At 40.5% G+C, this 22,916-nt stretch overlaps 1 protein-coding gene and 1 long non-coding RNA gene across 2 annotated transcripts in view; one reads left to right on the plus strand and one right to left on the minus strand.

Annotated features, from left to right (window-relative positions):
* Window positions 1-1,246: 1,246 nt before the first annotated feature.
* Window positions 1,247-9,770, minus strand: LOC116277745 (uncharacterized). The gene is made up of 5 exons (XR_004187210.2): window positions 9,667-9,770; window positions 8,373-8,535; window positions 5,234-5,291; window positions 3,757-3,825; window positions 1,247-1,699 (listed from the first exon to the last, which is right to left on the minus strand). It is a non-coding gene; the product is annotated as an uncharacterized lncRNA (long non-coding RNA).
* Window positions 8,463-22,916, plus strand: part of MAOA (amine oxidase [flavin-containing] A) — a 71,358-nt gene continuing 56,904 nt past the window's right edge. The window contains exon 1 of the mRNA XM_006213397.4: window positions 8,463-9,903. Within this exon, the coding sequence (XP_006213459.2) occupies window positions 8,607-9,903 (1,297 nt within the window). The 5' untranslated portion in view covers window positions 8,463-8,606. The remainder of the gene's footprint in view (window positions 9,904-22,916) is intronic.

Consider the following 22,916-nt stretch of genomic DNA (forward strand, 5'->3'; position numbering starts at 1 on the left):
AAATGGAAGAACAAGGGGTGAATAATGGGAGGAATGAATTTTCTGTCACAATAACCAGACTGCTGAGTAAAAGGAATTCCATCCTCCCCCTTCCCTTGCCTACTGACAACCTCAGGATAACCTTGTAAGTCTCCTTCCCCACCCCACTCTTGATCAGAAGTTGGGGATAGGAGGCAAGAAAGGAGAATCTTAGCCCCTGGTAAGGTGGAACTGAACAGGAACAGTTGGGAGTATCCTTCTTGAGCAGGGCAACAGTAGATATGTCTTGACTGTTCCACTTTCATTTAAAGAACTAGATCAGAAGGATTAAGTTCAACTGCTTGTGACTGAAAACCCCAAATAACAATGGCTTAAACAAAAAGAAGTGTATCTCTCATGTAAAAGAAGTCTAGAAATGCACAGATTCCTTCCAACTTATTACTCTGCCAGCCTCCTTTTACCTCATGCTTCCAGACAGCAACATGAATTCCAGCCTTCACATCTATATTCCAGGTAATAGGAAGGAAAGATAAGGGGACAATCACTTCCTTTAAGAAAACTTCCTGGGAGTTTCACATGATATTTCCCATTACATCTATTTGCCACAACTTAGTCACACTCGGCTACAAGGGAGGCTGGGAAATGACAGCCTTTATTCTGAGCAGCAAAAACTGTGGGTTCTATTTCTAAGCAAGAAAGGAAAACAATATTGGGGGATAACTGTCTCTTCCACAAAGATAATCACAGTAATCTTTTCATTTTGTTAAAAACAACAGGCCCAAAATGGGATCACCTATGCTAAGCCCCACGTCATCATATTAGACTTAATCACAATTTCAGCTCTCCTAGAAATGGAATCTTAAACTAGTCAATTAGGAATTGCCTGATAAGCACTAGTTGGGTTACTTAGCTAGACCCCTGTTATCCCCTGAGGGAAAGTAACCTTGCAATCACCATTATGCTTTTTTTGCCTATATAATTTTCTTTTTCCTGCTCCCTTCTGCCTATGAAAGTCATTTATTTTGTACAGAGCCTTGGTGCTCCTTGCCAGATTGGATGCTTCCTGATTCATGAATCATTGAATAAAGCCAATAAGATCTTAACTATTTACTGAATTTTCTTTTTTAACAATTTACAATGGAGTATGAGATGGGTAGAAAGTTAAGAGGGAGAAAGTCAGATAAAAGAACAGAAACAATGTATAAATTCTTGGAATTTATGCTTTTTAAGAGTAGAGAATACTAAAAAAAATTAGTACTCCATAATGTAGCAACAGATACATGAACAGGCAATTTTAATATATTTATACTATGTGCAGTAGAAGATGTAATATTCACAGTAGGGTAGGATCAGAGGATAGACATTTATTCAGGATTGGAGCCTGGTGAAGGAGGGCTATTGTCAGGGCTAGATTCATAATTTGCATGGCCCAGTGCAAAATGAGAATGCAAAACCCCTTGTTCAAAAAAGGCATCACTAATGTTACATGCAAATGAGGTGATAAAGAATAGAGTACATGAATTTTGTGCTTATCTCCTCAGTTCACGAGTATGTGCCATTGTCTCATTGGGCTTCGCTCACAAAACACAAGTTCAAAGACAAAATGATTAAGAGTTTCAAGACAGTGATGGCAGGGCATTAAAACAATGGCAGGAAAATAGATGAACATCAGCTTTCTTCTGTACAGCACAAGGAACTAGATTCAATATCTTGTAGTAACCTATAATGAAAAAAGAATATGAAAAGGAATATATGTATATATATGTATGACTGAAGAATTATGCTGTACACCAGAAATTGATACAACATTGTAAACTGATTATACTTCAATACAAAACAAACAAACAAAAACAATGGCAGGGCCTTTCTGAATGTGGGACCCTGGGAGACTGCACGGGTCACATGCCCAGGAAGCGGCCAGGTGCTGTGACAGGCATGTGCCAATCATTTTCCCCTTCAAGAAAGGATTCTTCTCAGAAGTGAGGCATGTGGTTAACTGCTAGTTTCTAGGTGTGATTTTCTTCAGGATCTGCCTCAGCTTTGGAGCCTACTTCACAATATTCTTGGAGAAGGAAGTGCAAGTCAGTGATTAAGGAAAAGCAGTCTTAGGGCAACTCGCAGTGAATGACAGCCAGGCGTTTGTACTCTGGACTGGCCATTCCCACCCAATGCAGGGCTCCTCTAAAGGGCATCCTTTGCTTGGAGCTCTCGCTGAGCCGACAGAGGCTGTTAGATCTACATAGCTATCTGCCAGCTCCTGGCCAATCCTGCTAGTGCCCATTTCCTTTCACAGATGTTACTCCTAACAAACCCTTTGCATCGTTAGTTCCAACTCAGTATCTGCTTCCCAGAGAACCCGATCTGCAGCAGCCTCATTTGGAGATTTGGTCTAGAAGAACGAATAGAGAATATCCAGGCAAAAATTCACATAGAGGGAGAATGAAGCCCAAGAAGCAGCACAGTAAAAAAAAAAAAATTACATAATGAAACATTGTACTCTTGCTGGTGGTTCACAGAATGTGTGTATTGGGAGTGGTGGGGGGGGGAGACAAAGAGGAGAGGAGAGTGGAGGGCCAAACCGGGAAATTGATATTGACAATACAACTAACTAGGCTACCGCCCTTACTCAGATTTTACCAAATAACAATATTTAAAAAAACTAAAGTGTTAACATTTCAATAGTGATATGTATGTAAGTCAAGGATGACTGCTAAGGACTTAATACGGACTTTCATTCAGAAATAACTACAGTGTTCCTGGTTGAGCATGTACCGACCTATGTAAATACATTTCCTGGTTTTGATAAAGAACTATGGTTACATAAGATGTTATCGTTGGAGGAACCTGAGTAAATGGTACACTGAACCTGTACCAACCTATGTAAGTACATTTCCTGGTTTTGATAAAGTACTGTGATTACATAAGATGTTACCGTTGGGGGAAGCTGAGTAAAGGGTACACTGGATCTCTCTCTACTATTTTTTGCAACTTGCTGTGAGTCTATAATTATTTCAAAATCAAACTAAAATTTTTAGCTTAATGTTTCAGTGATTCTCCATCCTACACATTTTAGTTTATACAATTGAGACCACCTGCCATTTACATTTTTATCATGCTTTTTGTTGCTCAATCTTATAATAGTTTTCTCATGCCATGAAGAAATTCTGTGTAAACATAAGTTTTGAGGACTACATGATCTCCAGTGGCATTTTTGTGACCTATTACTAAGCAATTCTTTATTGTTGCATGTTTAGTTGTTCTGAGTACCAATCCACTCTCCCAAAAGTTAAGCGTGAGATGCCAAATGTAGCCCATGGTAGTTTTGTGAGTCTGGAGGTTTAGTTGAACTCATGAAGACCCCTAATGGAAATGGCACTATTTAAAAAAGAATACTCAGAGAAATCTTACTCCCATCCGTGCCCCTCCATTGCATTCTGATACATTTCTCCATTTATGATTTATCCTTCCTATGTTTCTTTTTGCAAATACATTTTTTACACAAAGGTACAAAAACACACATAAAGATATATTATGTACTTTTTTCATACCTTGATTTTATCGTATATTCTTAAAATCAGTCATATCAGTTCCTAGAAACCATCTTCCTTCTTTTCTTTAATGGCTGCATAGTGTTTCATCATGTAGGCTTATCAATGTATGCAACCAGTTTCATACATATGGGCATACATGATTTTGTTAGATATTACTGAATTCCTCTCCACAGGAGTGGTACCATCCTGCACTTGAACTAGCAATGTACGGGAGTGCAATACATACCTGCAGACAGAGAAGAGCATTCTCAAAAACAGCGGATGCTGTCCCCAGAAAATGCATAAAACTAGGTCCCTGAGAAAGAAAATCAGCAAGTCAAAAGGAAAAAAATATACTGAGAGATACATGGCATAAATAAAAAATGAGTTGGATGAAATAAGAATTTAAAGTTTTTAAAAAATCTAACTGAAATGGCATAGTCAAAACCTACAGTACAAGCAGTAAAGAACAGAATTAGTTAACTGCAGAAAATTAAATGAGTAATATAAAGGGTACAGGTGACTGGCTCTCTCAGAATTCAGAGAAAAAGGATGAAGAGATGACAATAATGATAAAGACATAGAAAGATGCCCTAATAACATAACTATAGGTGTTTCTCAGGAAAAAAAACACATAAAACAGATGCAGTAGTCCAAGTAAGAGTAGAAGAAAAACTGTCCTAGCATGGGGATTAAAAAAAAACCCAAAATGAAAAAATCCACAGATTGAAACCACACACAAACACACACTCAACACTCATCCTCACAAAATTATTTTATTTTGGAGATAAATAAAACAGTTTCCTGTAAGTAACTTGAAAATTAAGACATCTTAAAAAAAAGATGTTAAATGAGACTGCCACATATATTGTATTATTTATTTATTTTACTTGGGGGGGTTATTAGGTTTATTTATTTTTAGAGGAGGTACAGGGGATTGAACCCAGGACCTCATGCATGCTAAGCATGTGCTCTACCGCTTGAGCTATGCCCTTCCCCCTGAGACTGCCACATGTAAATGTCCTAGATTCGTGTTTAGGAATAACCATCATCTTGATTCAATTAACCAAAAAGAGTTTTTAATGGATGGAATGATACTAAAATGTATTTAAATATATAAGAACATATTAATGGAAATAATATGCAAGAATATAATAAATAACTTGTAAAGAAGAGTATTGGGGAGGCATTAATCCTTCTTTCTGGTAAAACCTACTATAAAGCAACAGTAAGAAAATCAATGTGGCATTGATGGCAACGTGGCAAAAATAAGCAATTCAACATGGCAGAAGAAAGAGTTCAAAACCAGATCTCAGTATTTATGTTATATGAGGTGAAACAAATCAGTGGAGAATGGAAGGATTTTTCAACAGATAGTTTTGTTTTGATTGTTTAACTATTTGTGTGCGTGTTGGAGGTGGGTGTGGATTGTCTATTTAGTTCCACAGCACATAACAAAATACATATCAGTAGATTAGGATTAAATAAACCAGTTTTAAAATATCAAACCATCAAATAACAAAAGAGAACATAGATTTTTATCCTTCTGGTCTCTAAGTTTAAAAGCAGTGGAAGAAGTCACTGAAGAATAGATACAATCACATGCAATTAAAATTTCTGCATAAATAAAATGCCATAACCAATACAAAAATATAAGTTGTAAAAACTATCTGCAGTGAAAATACCAAACAAATTGTTAATATCTTGTTATATAAAGTACTTACAGAAATCAACTCCAGGAAGGCAGGCGGTGATCATTCACAACAGGAGAAATTGAAATGGCTATTAAATATATGAAAAAAGTGCTTCATTAATAGTCAAAGAAATGCTGATTAGAATAGCAATGCCATGCTGACTTTTCAAGTTAAAGGTTAAAAATTTAACTTGCTTAATGTTGCGTTGGGGCAGCAAGAAGACAGCCCTTCTTAGACGTTGCTGATGAGGTATAAATCTGGACAATCTCTTTAGCAAGAAATTTGGTAATTTCAATCAAAGAGCTTTAAAAATGGCACTACTCTCTTATCCCGGAATTTTACTTTTAGGGTTCTAGCCGAAGGATATTCTAAGAATTTACAATGTACAATATATTCAATATATTATGTACAAAAATGTTCAGCCCCTATGTTTTATATATATAAACAAATGGAAAGTACTAAATGCTTGATGTTAGAGGATAAAGGTTAAGTAAATTACAGTCCATGACATGAATATAATGGAGTTTTTAGAAATTAAAATGTGGGCAGGTATTGAGTAGTTATCTAAGTATTTTATATTCATTTGCACATTGAACCCTCACTACAACAGTACTGGATATCTTCTCTTGGCTCTTTCAGGTGTATTTACCACTTTTCTCTAGCTTATTATGTCCCCTGATCTGTATGGACAGCATCACCAGGTTCTCCTACCTCCTAGCTTCTGGCTGGGTTATGGAGAGGACCAGCAGGAGATTGAAGGGAGGGAGGAGAGGGAGGTTGGGTATTTATATGTTCTGGCTCCCCCTGTAGGTTTTCTGTGGGCTGACTGCCTCCCTGAACTAAAAACCACAGCTTGTGTCGGGTAGCCCTTTCCAAACACATCTGTCATCAGGTCTGATTACTGTTCTGCTCCTCACCCCTCTATAGTGATCCCTTCCTGTTATCACCAGCCTGGGGGCATGCATTATTCCTTGGGATTTCTCAACCATCTTCCTACATCTTTTAAAATACTTCCTTTATGATACATACTCTCTTTAAACCATCTAATCGAAGTTTGCTGTTTTCTTCTCAAACCTTGACAAATACAACAACTTAAGAGATTTTAAGGTTGAGGAGACAGGCACAGAGAAGTAATTTGATTGCAGTCAGAAAGGGAGGAAATAATACTTGTAGGGTAGATCGCAATCATTTATCTTAAAAGTAATTTTATTGTTTTTATTACAAAAGATTAACAAAATATACAATACGAACAAGTAAAATGAAGAGAGAAAATACTCATATTTCTGCTCATCTATTCCACCCATTATTTATTTAATATGACTCCCACATTTTTACCTGCAGCCAAACTTCTGCTTTGAGTCTCAGGCTTTATGCTCAATTGCCTACTCTATGACCTTCATCTGGATGTCTCAAAGGCACTTGAAACTCAACATATCCAAAAACATGCTCATGATCTTCCAAATCCTAGCCACAACCAAGTCCTGTAATGTCCTGGTTAATTTTACCTGTAAATGTCTCTAATACATCCACATCACTCCAGCTCCACTGCCACCACCGACCTTAGCCCAAGCCATCATCACCTCTTTCTTTGAAGAATTCCAAACTTTTGTCTCCCTGTATCTATCTACTCTTGTCCCCTCCAGCCCATCATTCACATGGCAGATAGATCTTTTCAAAGTTCAATCTAGTCATATTGCCCCTTTCTTAAAGTCTTGCAGTGGCTTCTACTGGTTTAGAATACAGACCAAGGATCTTACTTTGGCCCAGTTGACCTCTGCAGCTTTGTCTCCTGCACTGCTCCTCCTCTTGCCAAAGCTCCACCCCCTGGCTTTCAGCTATTCCAAAGACCCATGCTTCTTTCTATCACAGGACCTTTATCTACATTGTTCTCTCTTTCTAGGACATTTTTACATACTCCCTCCCAAAGTTAACCCCCAGAATGGTCAGGACACCCTAACACCTTGTCACTATGGGCCTTTCTAAAATAATATTTATCAGAATTTGAATTGACACACCAAGCATGTGGTTTATTCTTTCCATAGCTCCTCTAGTAGACTGTATGTTCAAGGAAAGTCTCCAACTGTCTCATGTCCCTTGTGTATCCCAAGTACCTTGCCCTGTACCTAGTACATAATATGAAATCAAATATTTGAATGACCAGAAACTAATACAACATTGTAAACCAACTATACTTCAATTAAAAAAATGAAAGCGATGAGACTAAGGGGAAAGTTGGACAGAATCACATTAGAAAGAGCTTAATTTTTTATATCCGTTACTTTCTCTTTATTTGCTTCAAAGTCTAAGATAAAAATGATACCAATTTAGTCATGTCTCAACTCCTTTGCTAGACAGTAAAAGCTCTTAAAACTGGATAAAGAAAAAACTAAATCTGTATTTCTTTACAGTTTCTTCAAGATATTATTTGATACAGATGGGAGTTGGGAGGAGGCGGGCAGGAGAAATGTTTACACTTGGGTACAGATACCAGTTAACTTCCTAGAGTTCTCATCATTTACTCTGAATGCATGTCAAAATTACATCTTTTTGAGGGTTCTAGTGATGACGTATTCAGCTCTAGGAGGATAAGATGTAAATTTAAGGAAGGGATAAAACTAGCAAGACAAGGGCTGATGCACAATAAAATATACATAGTAAATATTCCTCTTTTCAGTAGGATGGGGAAACACATCTTTTTTAATTTGGTTCTGCAACTTAGCCATCCTTTGACCTTCGCTTTTAAATTGCAGGTCCCACTTAATTTGTGATAGCTGAGTTCTTAATTTTCTCGCCTACTTGCTTCAATTTTAAGAACTTCAGCTTGAAAAACCGTATAGAAAACCAATAACTGCCAAGCCTCCCCCTAGGGACATTTCTCACTTCACCCCTCCCCCCACAAGGAGGGCGCGCGACTGCGCAGACCTCACCGGCCCCTTGTGACGTCACAAAGGGGCCAGACCAGGTGTGTGAGGGGGGGCGCCTTGCGAGTTCGCGGTCCGGGTCCGCTTTCTTCAGTACCGGCTTCCCTAAACCCACCCCCGACGCCCTCCGCCCAGTCCTATTTTAGTTAAAGTGTAAGAATAAAAGCACCAGGTTGAAACCCCCACGTGTCCCCGCCCACACCTTCATCCAGCCACACCCCCACTTCGGTGGCGTCGTCCGGCCTTACCGGGCGGGAGTGCGCCCCCAACGCGCGCGCGCGCCGCGTACAGGCGGGAAGGGCGGGGCCAGGCCGCTTCAGCGCCGCGTCGCCCCCTCAAAGTGGGCGGGGCTCCCGAGGCAGGTCTCCGAGAGGGCGGATCGGGAACAGCTTGGGCGGGAGAGGCGAGCGCCTGTGAGAGGGAGGGCCTGAGGAGAGCTGAAAGTTGCCCCCAGCACCGCCGCCCGCGCGCACTCCGGAACAATGAGCGCCCACAACTCAGAGGCCTCCCCCAGCAACAACAGCGGCGAGAGACGGCACGAGGCCGAGCGTCCACCCAGAGCCGGGGACACCACTGCCCAGATCCCGGACCCGGCCTCCACCTTGGGCACGGCCTTGCCCTCCACTCCCGAGTGGAGCATGCAATCTGAGTGGCGGACCGTCTCCGGACTGTTTTCCAGCTCCCTGTCGAACGAGTCCACACCAGACGTGACATACTCCCAAAGCGCCAGCGCGTCCGCCCAAATAAGCACGGATTTTGACCTGACAACTGACCCGAACACCAAGGTTGGCCTCTGGGACTTTGGCGCCCTCCGCCTTAGCGACCAGATCCCCATGTCTGTCACCCGTTCTCCCAACTCTGAGGGGGCCGTCCCAGCCTCTAACCCGGACACCAGCATCCCCCGGGTATCCGAACAGGGATCTGTCTCGCCCTCAGGCTCCTCCAGGTTGCCCCTCCATGAGTCCGGCCCATCCTCAGTACCTGGGTTCCCCCGGGTAGCAGGGACTCCTATACCCAGAAAGTTCCTCAGAGCGGCGGTACAAGAATCCATCTCGCCCTCGATGCCTGACTCCATCAGAATAATGTCACCTCCTCTATCCCGTAATATTCCGCAAATGTCACTACTTGGGCTCGTCCCGTCCTCACTATCCATCTCCTCCCAGAGTTCGGTAGAAGTACCTCCTACCCTCAACAACCCCCCGCGACTGCCAGTACAAGAGTCCAGCCAGTTCTCAATACCCGACTTCCCCCGGCTCTTGGACTCCTCCCTAGAGTCGATACAAGGGTCCTACCCGCCCTCAGACCTCAGCCTCCCTGGGAGTTCAGGACAAGAATCTGTCGTGCTGTCGGACTCCTCCCAAGCGTCGATACAAGGCCCTCCCCCGCCCCGAGTGCTCAGGAGCCCCTGGAGTTTGATACAGGGACCTCGTACGCCCATGAACTCCCCAGTGTCGACTCAACTGTCCACCGAACTCTCTGAGTTAGGTAGTCCCCGAACATCGGTAGAAGGATCGGCTCCACCCCCGGGTTCCCCCAGAGTACCAGTCCAAGGGTCCGCTCCGCCCTCAGCGCCCGGCTCCGCCCGGGTATCGGTGGAAGAATCGGCTCCGCCCTCGGACTCCCCCCGAGAGTCGGTAGAAAAGTCCGCTCCGCCCTTGGCCAGCCCCACTCCTGTACCCACGCCCCGGGAGAGTCTCAACCAGAGCATGGAGAATCAGGACAAGGCTGACAACGCGGGCCAAGTGTTCGACGTAGTCGTGATAGGAGGCGGCATCTCAGGTCAGTGTGGACGGTAGCGGTAGCCTGAGGGACCCTGGCCGGCCCGGGGGGCGGGGGGAGGGACTTGCACTAGCTAGGTGGCGTTTCGGGGGGGGGGTCTCCCTTGTGCATGACAGAGCGCAACAGCGGTCGGGCCCCTGATCCCGCGAGGAGAGAGTGGGGTTGAGCGGGTTTTGCTGGTGGTGTGAACTGCAGGAGGCAGGAACAATCATTTTACTCCTACTATTAAATACTAACATTTAAGGAGCTCTTGCCGTACGGTTATATTTAGCACTTTACGTGGATTTTCTCAGTCCTCAGCGGTCCCGTGAGGCGGGCAGTATATTTGTCACTGTTTTACAAAACCAAGAAACTGAGGTAACAATCCAGAGGTCAGACCGCCTGGCCGGGAAGTGACAGTGATTTTCTCCCATTTAAGACCCTCACTCCTAATTCCCAAGGTGGCTGGTTTGCCTCACTGGTTTCACATCCTTTGCCCTAAACAGAACAACAGTATATGGATTTTTGTAATATTGAGGTAGTAATCGTGTTTTTCAGGTCCTGCTCTTCTTAAAGCGCTTTTCCTTAGAAAATTTAGTAACTGAACAGGAAGGAGGAAGAATCATTTAGGAAAAGGTTTTTAAAATAGGCGGGGAGGAGAGAGCTCTTAGTTTTAACCTACTCTAGCCGTTTTTTTTTTTTCTTTTTTAAGAACTTGCAGGAAAGTGCAGGGCATTTATTGCTCAAATGGAATCCCTCTGTGAGAAGCAGGGGCAGAGGAATGGTATGTTTGTGTCCTTCCCCAAGGGCCTGAATCTTGTCCTGTGATGAGCAGCTGGCAATCCTGGGTTCCCCTGGTCCTGGTTTGAGTTTGTAGCTGACCAACTGAGTGGTGCATGAGATTTTTCTGAATCTTCCTGGAAATCTCATCCTGACTGATATATTAAATTGTTACTTATGTTGTCATCATTGGTAAAATGTTTGAAATTTAGGGATTGTGTTTCAGCTCTAGCTAGAGTCCCACACTAATCTGTCCAAGACATGGGAGGAGGTTAATTTCTGAAATAAACCTGAAGGATCTGATTTAGTAAGAGGGAGAAATAAGGTGGGAGGGAGTAAATAGGGTGTCCCAAAGTAGCCATTTTTATGTACAATCCTTTTGAGAAACTGCTTACAAATTAATTTTGAGTGGAGATAGCTTTTGACTTGGCCTGTTTAGGATAACAGTCTTAGTCACCAGAGAAGAGATTGGCATGAGCTGTTGCTTTGACAACTCCAGCCAGTGCCAGCAAAAACATGCATGTATTTTGGAGCATCAGGAAAACAGATCCTGGTGGAGAGTACGAAAAAAGAAGTGTCTCCCTTGTTTCCTCTTCATTCATTCGTTAACTTTGATTCATTCAGTCAACAAACACTTGTTAAGTGCTTGCAATAAAGTGGACTGGTGTTTCTAAAAACCTGTTTAAGCCTCCTAGAAGCAACATGATTATTGATCATGGGAAAATAAATATGGTGATGACGTGTAAATTGATTGGGAGTTCTGTCTCCATTCCCACCTCCATACCAGCCATATTTCACAATTCAGGGTTCTTTCTGGGATTTTTATTCTTGTCTTTTTTTGTTCTGTGCTCCAGTATTCCTTAAGGGGCATTTTGTCTTTCATTTTTCCCTCTGCCTGATTATTGGCTCTTTTTCTCCTTTTCTACACTTTACTCCAAGTAGTTGGTCGTGAGCAGAGCTGGATTTACAGTGTAGCTGATGATCCTTATGCTTTATGACCTTACAACTGCAGGTCTTTCTGGGTTCTCATTCTAAATAACCAGTTTCATACTGAATCTTGTCTTTGTAATTTTGCCTTCTTTTTTTTCCTAGAGAGGGCACCCCAATTATATAAGCTTCAGGCTCCTCAACCTGAATCTTTCTATGGTCACTACCAATGACTAATTTGTTCATTTCCATTTGGGGGAAGAAGAGGGCATTTCTTGCACGGTAGTTCACACTTCTATTCCAGAACCCAGCTTCCATTTCATCAGTGACAGTGGAAGACACTGGGCTTCCTTTAATATCATTTCTTATCAGTCAGATTTGATCTGAACACCAAAACTGACCAGAAACCTTGCTTTCTGGCTGTGATGTCTTGCCAGATGGTTCACAACTAAAATAAAAGTAGATGCAAGTCTGGCTCAGGATAAACCCAGCACACAGACTGGCGTTTCATGAGCAGGTGAGAGGTATTACTTCCTAAGGGTTCTTGAGAACTTAGAAACACATCATCTTTGTGTGTGCTTAGCAGTATCCCATGAGTTACTTAATAGCCCCATATCAGTTTTAAACGCTTCTGGATATTTCTTATAACTTTTGTCAGGACTTGCACATTTTAATATGATACCCACATACTTAAAATATATGGCCAATACTTAGTATATGCAGGATTATTCCTATTGTATAACAAAATAGCTCCCAGAAGACTACAAATTCTGACTAAATGTTCCTCAAAAGCAATCCAAATTAACTTTTTATAACTATCTCTGTCTGCACAAAGAATAGCAACATCTTAATTAAAAATCATAAAACAGAGCATGTATTTCAGCCACAAAATCCCTTTTTCTGCCCACTCACCAATTAAATAATCTTAGACACTCGGTAGTTGAGAAAGGAAAAAGCCCTACTCATTTGTAAGTAGTACAGTGGTATCTTCAACATGCTCTGGCTCTTATCCATCATCCATCATCTGTCATCAAGTCCTTTTTGAAACTTCTTTCATGCTTCCTGCGACCCTATTGGATCCTGAATTTTTATCCCACACCAATTGCTCCTTTTTCTGTTCCTGTCATTGTGCCCATATTCTTGTGCCCATTCTTCTAGTTTTGAAAAGGCCTCGAGGTTCAGCTCTTCATCACTTTGGGGCTCATATGCACTCTCTCCCTCTCTTCTTCCAAGATGTCAACTTTTCCTCATCTACAGAGAGCTCTCAAATCTCTAGTTTGAGTCCTTCACTTTCTCTGGACTCCTGTCCTATAGCTTATCTGCTCTTGCATATTTCACGCTTGAAAGTCTTGTTCTTACTTCATATTCAACAAGTCCAAAAGCCTCCTTGCCCTCCAACCCAGCTTCTCTTCCTCATTTCATTGACTCTGTTCTTGGCACCACCATCCTTTCCATCATTTTGGACACATCCTTTTGTTTTATCTTCTACACCCAGTCAGCAGATCCTTCTAACTCCTTCTTTGGGCTGTTCCTCTCTTTCTTTCCCAGTAACTCTTCCCCCATCCCCAGGACAGACTCTTAGCCCCTTCAGCTCACCAGGTTATGACCATCTTCCCAGTGGCCACCCTTCACTTTGGGCTCTCCCTTCATGTCCATCCTGCAGTGTTCTCCCAGATTTGATTTTTTTAAACACTTCTTTTATCACCTTGTTCTGTTCAGGACGTTCAATGATTTATTGTCCGCTTCTTAAGCTCCCCTCTCCACACCCCACTTATCTAGCATCCCCTTTGTTGGACAAGCAGCATTTCCTACCATCCCCAACATGGCTGTAGTCACACTGCTCTCTTGTCCTCAGTGCTACACCATGTTTATTTTGTCCCTCTATTCCTTCCCTGTTTTAGTTTTTTCCTTAACACGGAAGTGCTTCTCTGAACATTTCCAGCCTATCCTTTCTTCAATACCTGATTAAATCTGTTCTCCTTGATCATTCTGGCTCTGCTTGATTTTTCTCTCCTGTAGAGCTTATAATCTATATCTGACAATTTGAACTTATCTTCTGTCTCTGTTTCTTGATGTTATTTTAAGTATGGCAGTTCAGTTGCTGACTTGACATGTTAGTTCTTACTCACGACCTGACACAGACAACAAATGACAGAAACCCAGTGGCGGAAGATTTTAAAATCTGCCCCTGAGAATTTCTGAATTGACTCTCTTTAGGGAGAGAGAAAAAGGAAAACAGGGGAAAAAAGCCCAACTCCAGGGGACAATGCATCCTTCAGAGTCTTTGGGCCAAAGAACTTTTTGAATGGCAGTCTAGTCCAATCACCTAAGACTTTAATCTTCTCGACAGCATCTCCTGAGTAATTATCTGGTTGTAGCTTTGAACACATCTAGGGAAAAGGAATGCTGTACCCCTCAAAGCATCTCATTATGTGCAGAGGTGGCTCTGGTGCCTGGACTCATTCAAGCATTTTGGGAGCTTCTACCATATGCCAGGCAGTAGCCAGATCACCAGGAAAGAGGTATATGAAGAGGAGGAAGTAGTGTCCCTGCCCACAAGGTGCCCCATCCTCTTGCAAGAAGTAATCAAGGGAGAAAATAATTGACATTCATACAATGAGAGAAATGTTAATATCATGAATCTGAATGAAATTCTGGGACCTTGAGAGATAAGTAGGATTTTAACAGGAAGATAAGAAGATGGAAAAAAGACAAACAAAGCAGGAGAGACTGGAGAAGCACAGGTATGGAGTCAGGAGGCCCTAAGCCTTACATGAGCAGTGTTGAATTTAAACCCATGACAAGAGTTCCGGGGAAGGGAAATAGCTGCCTAGTGTACCTCTGTCGATGTGATCCTGGTTGTTACTGGGATAACCCCAGTGTGTCACTTCTGCCCAACAGTTAGCCAGGGCACAGTGACAATACTTTTATCAGAACACTGGGCGGTTACAGTTTTTCCATGTGTTTTGAGATTAAATTCCAAGTATCAAGTAGAAAGAGATATTTCCAAATAATACTCCCCCTGTGTTTTTATCCACGAGTTGAGCTCCACTAAAAGAACTGAGATCCCTAGCCACCCAGAACGCTATGCTATGTGAGAATAGCAGGGACTGAATCTTTCTCATCATCCGAAACAGAAAAGCCATTTTGCAAGAAGACTAATATTCAGAATTCTGCCAGTTGAGTCCACAGCATGCCACAATTTCCCTTTTTGCTGAAATACATCACCCTGAAGAATCATTTCTGCTAGAAGCGTTGTAGGCATTTTAACCCAGAACTTGGCAGCACATACTGTTATGGTTTTGTAGCGATAAAGAAAAGCTTACATTAAAAATTATGCCACTTAGTTTCAGTGCCTTGGTTATTTAGATACTCTGAGGTTCACTGCAGGCTGAACATTAATTTTCTGCCTTTCAGGACACTTCTTTGCCCTCATTTCTTTCTCAAAAATAAGCTAGGACTCATTTATTAACTTTTTTGGGTGAACGAAGAATACAAAAGTTGCATTTATTTGGGTTCTGATGTTTTGATATCTTCATGGTTGAATGAGCTTTGGGGTTTATCTAATATTTGGTGGTCAGTTTTAGCATTTGGCCAATGCCAATTGACATGAATCTAGACATGATCCTCAGCTAATGTGAAAAATATACTTAACAATCACTCTAAGTATAGTATAATTATACAAGTATAGTATAACTATAGTATAATTAGATCACAGAGATCAATAATTGAGAAAAAGAAATGTGGAAGCCTGTTATTGACAAATATTAGGTCATACAATCTTTGTGCAGGTGTGACATATATGTATTTTACCTATGACAAATCTTACCAGTATTTGGATGCAGGTGTACCCAAAAAGACTGATGTAATATTGTAGTTTCATATCACATACAGGGGCTTGCAAGATTGTGGACATCCAATCAGCGCCGGTTTGATGACTACACTTGCGTGTATGAGATAGATTTCATGACAGTTACTTCTCATTTAAAATATGACTGATTAGAACTGCACAGAGTGAATCAGAAGAAGTCTAGTTACATTTTTAAATGTTGGAAGCATTTGAGACAAGGTGTTTGTTAGGACTGCTGTATCCTTTTATTTGAAAAATATTTTACAGTTTGACCAGCAATTTGTATTTTCCTTTGGATGCTCTATTCTTGATTATGTTATGGACTAGGGCAGCTGAAGATCTTTGAACCACAGTTCTGTCGTCTGTAAAATCAGAGGTTGGATTAAGATATACGTGATAATCTTCGAGTATCTTTTTAAGTAATCGGCTTCCTAAAGGTCTGTCTCTTCAGCTTTTTTTTTTGGACCCCCTCCTCAACACTTTTTTTCCTTCCATGTAGTATTCTTAAAGTGGCTTGCATCACCTCGCATACTGACATCCTATACTAACTTAAATCAGAATCTGGGTCTCTCTTACAAGTGCTCATTCACACCTTGTCTATGATTCAGAGGAGCCTTAGTTTAAAAGCCCTGTTCTAGTAGGTGCTAGGCCAAAGTAAACAAACCCCACTTTATAGCAATATTTAATTGATTTATTAGGTAACAATGTCAATAAGAATTTTAAAACCAGATGATAAGCTTTGAGAGTTGAGTTAATTACATATTCACCATGTTCAAGGGTCACAGAATTGCAACCTGTTAGAGCTCAAAGGGACCAAAATAGAGGCTCGGGAGGGTCAAGTGAATAACCTAACGCTACAAAATTCTCAGTGGCATAACTTGACCTTGGATCGTACCCCGCCCCCCAGTAGACTTGCTTAATAGGCTTGTTCAGAGAACTGTAGTAAACTTTATTATTGCTTTACTTTGAGGTTAATATCTAAAACCTAGTGATTGTTTTTTCACAGTAATTTATATTTTAGAATGTATTACATGGCATGTTACTGCTTCATGAACATTTAAATTTAAAAATCTTAAGCATCTTATTAGGTCAGATGCCTTTCATATGAAGAATTTATTTCCTTTTTGAATTTATTTCCTTGTTTAAATAGTTTAGATCAGTTGTTCTTAACCTTTTGGAGCAAGTGTCCCTTTGAATATCTGATGAAAGCTATTGGATCTTTCCACCAAAAAAAAAAAAAAAAAAGGAATGTGTTTGCACATAGACTTTTTTTTTCCCTGCAGCAGGCCAGCAACTAATGTTATGGAAACCTCTTCATTGTCACTGTAAAGACTTGGGGCTGATACTGAGATTTCACAGAAGTACTGAAAAATAAGAATTCAAAGGATTCCTTAGGTCATTAGACAGTTGCCAGTAATGAATATGTAAATAGACAATAATAGAAACAGTCAAGACATCTAGGCTTAAAAATAAGGGACCAGAATTTCCTGCACTAAGGCCATGATAAATAGAACAGTGAACCCGCCATGTTTTGAAAAGAAAAAATTTGGGGAGACAACATTGATGAAGAAAATGGAAGGCTGTGGGGGTCAATGTGATTTTTAAATTGTTTTCTAAGATTGCTGTTTACAGATTTTACATATTGGAGTGAAGCCATTGATGATAAATATACATTTCTGATTTAATATGCATTTGTAATAACTTATAAAGGTCACTGAAGGCATCTGACAAAATTCAGGCCCAAATGGAAGAGTTAAGTTCTCCAGTTTATCTGTTAGTCCATTTGTCTCTCCAGTGACTGTGTAAGGCATAGGGCCCCCTATGTAGTGGGGGTTATGAACCTACCTGCTCTTGGTGTTTGAAGTTGGTTCAGGGTTCAGTGGTGGCACAGAGAAGGAAAAAGGAAAGTGACAGACAGGAAAGATTTCATAGAGGAAATAATGCTGGACAGAAATACTATAGATTTTGGATAAATTCCAGTGTGTAACAAAGATGACCTTTAAGGTGACTTTTTTACAGATTAAATGAGTTGGCTGTGAGCTGTGGCTTAAGTTAAAGATCTTTTTCTTGCATGTCTACACATATTCTTCATTCATTCATTTATTTATTCATTCAATAAATACTTGGTGATTGGGTGCTCACCATTGTGCTTTGAGCAAAATTTATGGTTTTTGTTGTTTTCCTGCTTTGGGAACATTGCTTCTAAAACTTCAGTATGAATTGATGTTTGACTGTACTTTTTATTTTCCTCAAAGTATTCAGTCCAAGAGTCCAAGTGTGCAGTTATGTAAGAATTCTGTCGGCCAGAGATCACTTCACTGAATAATAGAAAATTAACTTAAAATATTTAATCTGTGATGTACACTATACACATTCATAGGTGGTGTTGAATTGATGTCAGAGTTGAAAAAAAATGCCACTTTAAGAAATAAACAGGAAGAACTAGGAGAGCCAACAGAGTATAAGCCATAGCTACACTAAAGCTTTGCTTCAACACTTAGCTTGTCCTCTGGGTATTGTTCACTTGGGACCCTGCCCTGGTGAGTTTATTACTGTAAATATTTGAACAGTCTTTTAAGAGATGAAACTAGTTTTCCCAAAGTGTATTTTTTGAGATACAGTTTTTTTTAAAGGTAAAAGGTGGAGAAATGCTAAGTTAAACAACACTCTTCACTGCAGGACTTATCAGAGCCTTTAACATGCCAATGTACACCATACATTTCCCAGAAGGAGAAACAGCATATGCCTCAACTTTCATGAGCATTATACTTCCCTCAAGAGCATCTTGAGGACTAGGGTTACATAAAATATTTTGGAAATTACTTCCTAACCGCAGTGCATCCTAGTGTGCAGAATCCGAGGGCAGCAATGTGGAGTGCCCTTGGTGTGTTTTCATTTTCAGTGAAAGAATGGGGCAAATAATGAATTAAGGGGTAATTGCATTCCCTGACTTGGGTGAGATCCATTTATCTAAAGTGAAGATGAATGCTGAACAATAATCAAATAAATTGGGACTGTCTAGACAGCCAGTCTGTCGAATTCAGGGCAAATTGAAGTTAATTGTTAGCTTTCATCTATTTATCATTTGAGACAGTACTGTCTTTTTAGCTTATCAGAGGGACTTGAAGATTTGGCATTTTCAAAAGCAGATATTTGTCTGAAAGGAAGCACAAAATACAGGTATGTAAATAGATAGATAGGTAGGTAGGTAGGTAGATAGATAGGTAGACAGACAGGTAGGTAGCTAGGAATGGTTATATTGTATATATCTATGCATCAGGAACAAGTTTGTGTGCACATTGATATTCTCTGTTCTCTTTTGCTAAAAAAGCACAATACTGATTCAAAGACCAGAAAAGGTACTAATAGTATTTAGAATCTGCTAACTTACTTGGGCATAAAGATTTAAATGACTAGACACCCTATCCTTCCAAATCTTTCTTAGTTGCTTGAAATAGATATAATCTAAGTAGCATAGAAACTTACCCATTGCCCTCACCCAGGTGAGCATGGTTTTGTTTTCTTAGTTGTAGTTCCTCTGTTCATTGCAACAAGCATTTGAGCACCTGTAACATGGCAGGCCCTCTTCTAGGGTTGCAACGATGTATATAACACACCTCTGTTTTCAAGAAGGTCCTAACACATGAAGAGGCAGATCTCTGGGCAAGAGATCATGTTGCCTTGGACAAAGGCAAAAGGCCACAATAGTTTGGACAAGAGTGGCTATGGTAACAGTGGCGGGAAGCAGCAGATACATAGAGAGTGCCACGTGGTGATGTGTTCTAAGAAAGAAAATACAGCAGGGTGACAGACACACTGTGAAAGATGATTATATATTATTTGTCTGTATTGACAGTGGGGTCACTGGACATTTTTTGTGAGGAATACACTACATTTCAAGGTTTGTTCTAATAAGGAAGTGGAGACACCAAATCATTTGTTGTAGAAGAAGAATCAGAAATTGAACTGGAAAGGGTAGCAAAAGTCAAATGGACAAATTTCTATATTTTCCTAAAACAGAGTACTGTGAACATACTTGAAGAAGTAAGATAAAGGAAAGGGCCCTTGGCAGGGTAGAGAAGGCAGGGGTAAGTGTGAAGCTAGGTCCTATGGTAACAAATTTGTAGCCCAGGAAGCGAAGGACCATGTCCTCAAGGGCTTCATTGCAGATATTAATTCCTTTTCCAAGTGCTCTATGTGGCTTAAATCATTTCCTTTCCTATTTCTATGGGGATGTATTCATCTCAGGACATTGAAAACCCTGCAATCTGTGGAAATACAGTTTCCATGGGCAGTGGCTTTAAGAAGCTGGAGCTTGGTTTGCAGTTGCCATGGCAACACTGATGCTAGCTGCATACATCATCTCACCCAGGCTCTCCTGATCTAATAACCAGGATTAACAATTGTCTGAACTCTCATATGAGGTGTGCTTTTAGCAGACTTGCTTTTTTTTTAAAGGCCTCTGTAATAAAGCCATTAACCTATTTTATTTTGGTTTCTATAAAACCCAAATGATTGAAGAGAGAGAAAAACCAGAAGAAGGATTATATTGTTTTAAACTCATCATCCCTATTTAAAATACTTAATTGCAAAGTGATTAAAGATTTGCTTGTGCCATGATCTGCTCTTTTCCCTTTTTCAGGTTTTTGCATTTTGAAAGTGACCAGATACTTGTTTACACAATAGGGCTTTAACAAACTGTTTGTGAATGTAGCTTCTCCCTCCTACTGGCTCTCTATTGTCACAGAAAACCATAGGACATTTGGGAGTCCTGGGCTCTTTTCCTCCGAATGAGCCATGATTTGGGAGAGAGAGAGCTCTTGGTCAGAGCAGGGGCAGGGAGATTTTGTCAGTGCCCTCTTAGACCTCTTCCTCCCAAATGCCCTTGGGAGATTCAAAGACTAGACACAAGGACAGTTGAGAGTCTAGACACCTTTCCAAGATGGCCTTTCATCCCCTACAACCAATGAATCTCAAACACTTGCCTATTTCATAGACTCTGTCTCTCCCAGACTTGTTTATCCTTCCTCTCTCTGACCTGAGGCCAAGAGTCTCTGGGTCTAACAGTGTTGGAGCCAGCTTCTACTATTTTAAAAGAACTGATCCTGATTGAACACATCTCTTCCCAGTTTTAGGTTCATGATATCACATTGGTAGCTTGTAATCACACTGATAGTTTAAATCAGCCGTGATGAGAGTGTATGTATATACACCATGGAAATCCAAACACTGCAAATCGGATGTCTTCTCCATCCCCCAAGGCCAGGGATGGTTGTTAACCATTTACCGTCATACCGCTATGTTAAACCCTTTCCCTATCTTGGGGGTGGGGTGGGGTGCCAAGAGAGGTAGGTGGGAGCTCTAGATTCTTCTATTGCCCTAGATTTCATGAGGCCATTAAATGAATGACAGCAAGAGCTATAATGCACAATGCTCTTAGCTTTGGCTAATCTATATTTCTTTGGAACAAGATGAAAGAGGTTTAATATGAGATTTTCTCTTTTCATAAATATGTAAAGAAAAAATATTTGATTATAAAATCTGTTGTTTAGTAGCTACATTGTATTTGGTGACTTACCTTCAGACTTAAAAACCTTTTCTAACAATTTTATCCCATTTACCAAGAAAAAAAGTCTTTTATTTATTTATTTTGAAATATATGTCAACAACCCTTAAACTAATCTGTGGAGTTGATGTTTGAAATAGGGTTCTTTTTTCCATAAGTGATTATTGGATTTTGTAGTAGGAGGGGAGGGTAGAATGCATAATGATACATAGAATTAGAATAAATAGAATTAAGAAGTATAATTCAAGACTTCCATCTTGATGCAGGCATTATCTTATTTTTTTTTCCATTCGAATCAACCGACAGCCACCGTTGATATATTAGAAAAGCTTTTCTGGACCGCACATGTTTTCTTGTGCTTTGATTATGACTTACTGAGTTATTTATTCTAAATTAGTTATTAGTTATTATGCAAAAATAACTTTTCTAATGGCATCTTGATTGCGTTTCCATGTTCTGCATTTTCTAACTTTACCATGGAAGTTCCTTATCAGAGTCTTCTTCACAATAAACATGCAAACTAAAACATTATCCGCCCCCCCCCCCATTTATTCAGCATCTTAGGAGAAGTATTTTTCTAAATGACTTAAATCTTCCCCCTTCAAATTCCAAGACCTTTTTGAAACCATTTTTCTCAAACCCCCTTTTGAATGTTTTAAACATCTTCCGTATTTCTCAAAGAGCTTAAACTTGCTTTGCTGAGATAGGGTCAGTCATTTTCCTGTAATGCAGAAACAACCATTTTTGTCAGCTTTTTAATTTTGTTTATATCCTTAAATGCCAAAGTGCAAAATGACCTTTGTCATCGGTGTGGTCATTTGTCCTGGCTCAGCTAGCCTACCTCCCCCCTCCTTTAGCCTCCAGACTAGTGTTTATTTACTATTGGCACTGAACCCCACTCACCAAACTTGTTTAGAATTACACATTACATTCGATTTGATTAAGGCTGCAGCCTTATAAGTGAGGGTGTCAGAAGTAAAATTTTTCACTTTTTGGGAGACTCTGTTGTGGTCATATCGGGCTCTTGGTTTTCTTATCTGGAATATGGGGATAGTGAAATCTATCCCGCAGGATGGTTGTGAGAGGCAACAGGAAAGGCATCTGAAGCTGATCTGCAGGATGTGAAGCCCTAAACAAACTGTGAGGCGTCCTCTGGGGGCAGGATCGCTGCAGGTCCCACTGCTGCTGGAATTCAAAGCCACTTCTGCTTCTACTTCGGCAGAGGGCAAGTTTCTCCTTCCTTGGAAGAGGAGCCACCCGAGTAACTCCAGTAAAAACCAAGGGTGTTTCTATCTATCTAATTGGTTTATGGTTAGATTGATTAAGAGGAACTGGGAAGAAATTAAACTTTTTGCATCTGAGCTTCTCTGCTTTTAAATGTAGAGTGGTACTTTAAGCCTAAAAGACATTCATATCTTTTGACCAAATAATCTCCTTTCTAGGACTTGATCCTACGGAAATAGTCAGACATGAGAACAGAGATTTATGTACAAATATGTTTTTCATCACACCATCCTTTTTTAAAAATGATGGTCAGCATAAGAAGCCTTTGGCCCTGGCCCAGAAAACACATTGCGCCAAGGTTTGCAGACACTGCTTTGCATTTATTTAAACTGTCATGGGATGCCTTTCTTTGTGAGCAGATTGCAAAGATTTATTGCATAGCTAAATCTTGGATGGGTATCATCAATATAAGGGCACACTGTACTTGAAGGAGTCAAAAGTGCATTACAAACATTAGCAGATAGCAGTGCTGGCTATTATGGTTTAGCCTCCCTGTGTTTTAAATCTGATAGACACAAACTCATTTTTGATTCTGGCTACATATATTTCATGCCATTCTGTATATGAACAAAATACTGTGTCAGTCTGTGTCCTCTGAGAGCAGACATCAAGACAGAACTAGTGGTG

This window comes from Vicugna pacos, chromosome X, assembly GCF_048564905.1.
Source record: "Vicugna pacos chromosome X, VicPac4, whole genome shotgun sequence".
Classification (NCBI taxonomy): domain Eukaryota; kingdom Metazoa; phylum Chordata; class Mammalia; order Artiodactyla; family Camelidae; genus Vicugna; species Vicugna pacos.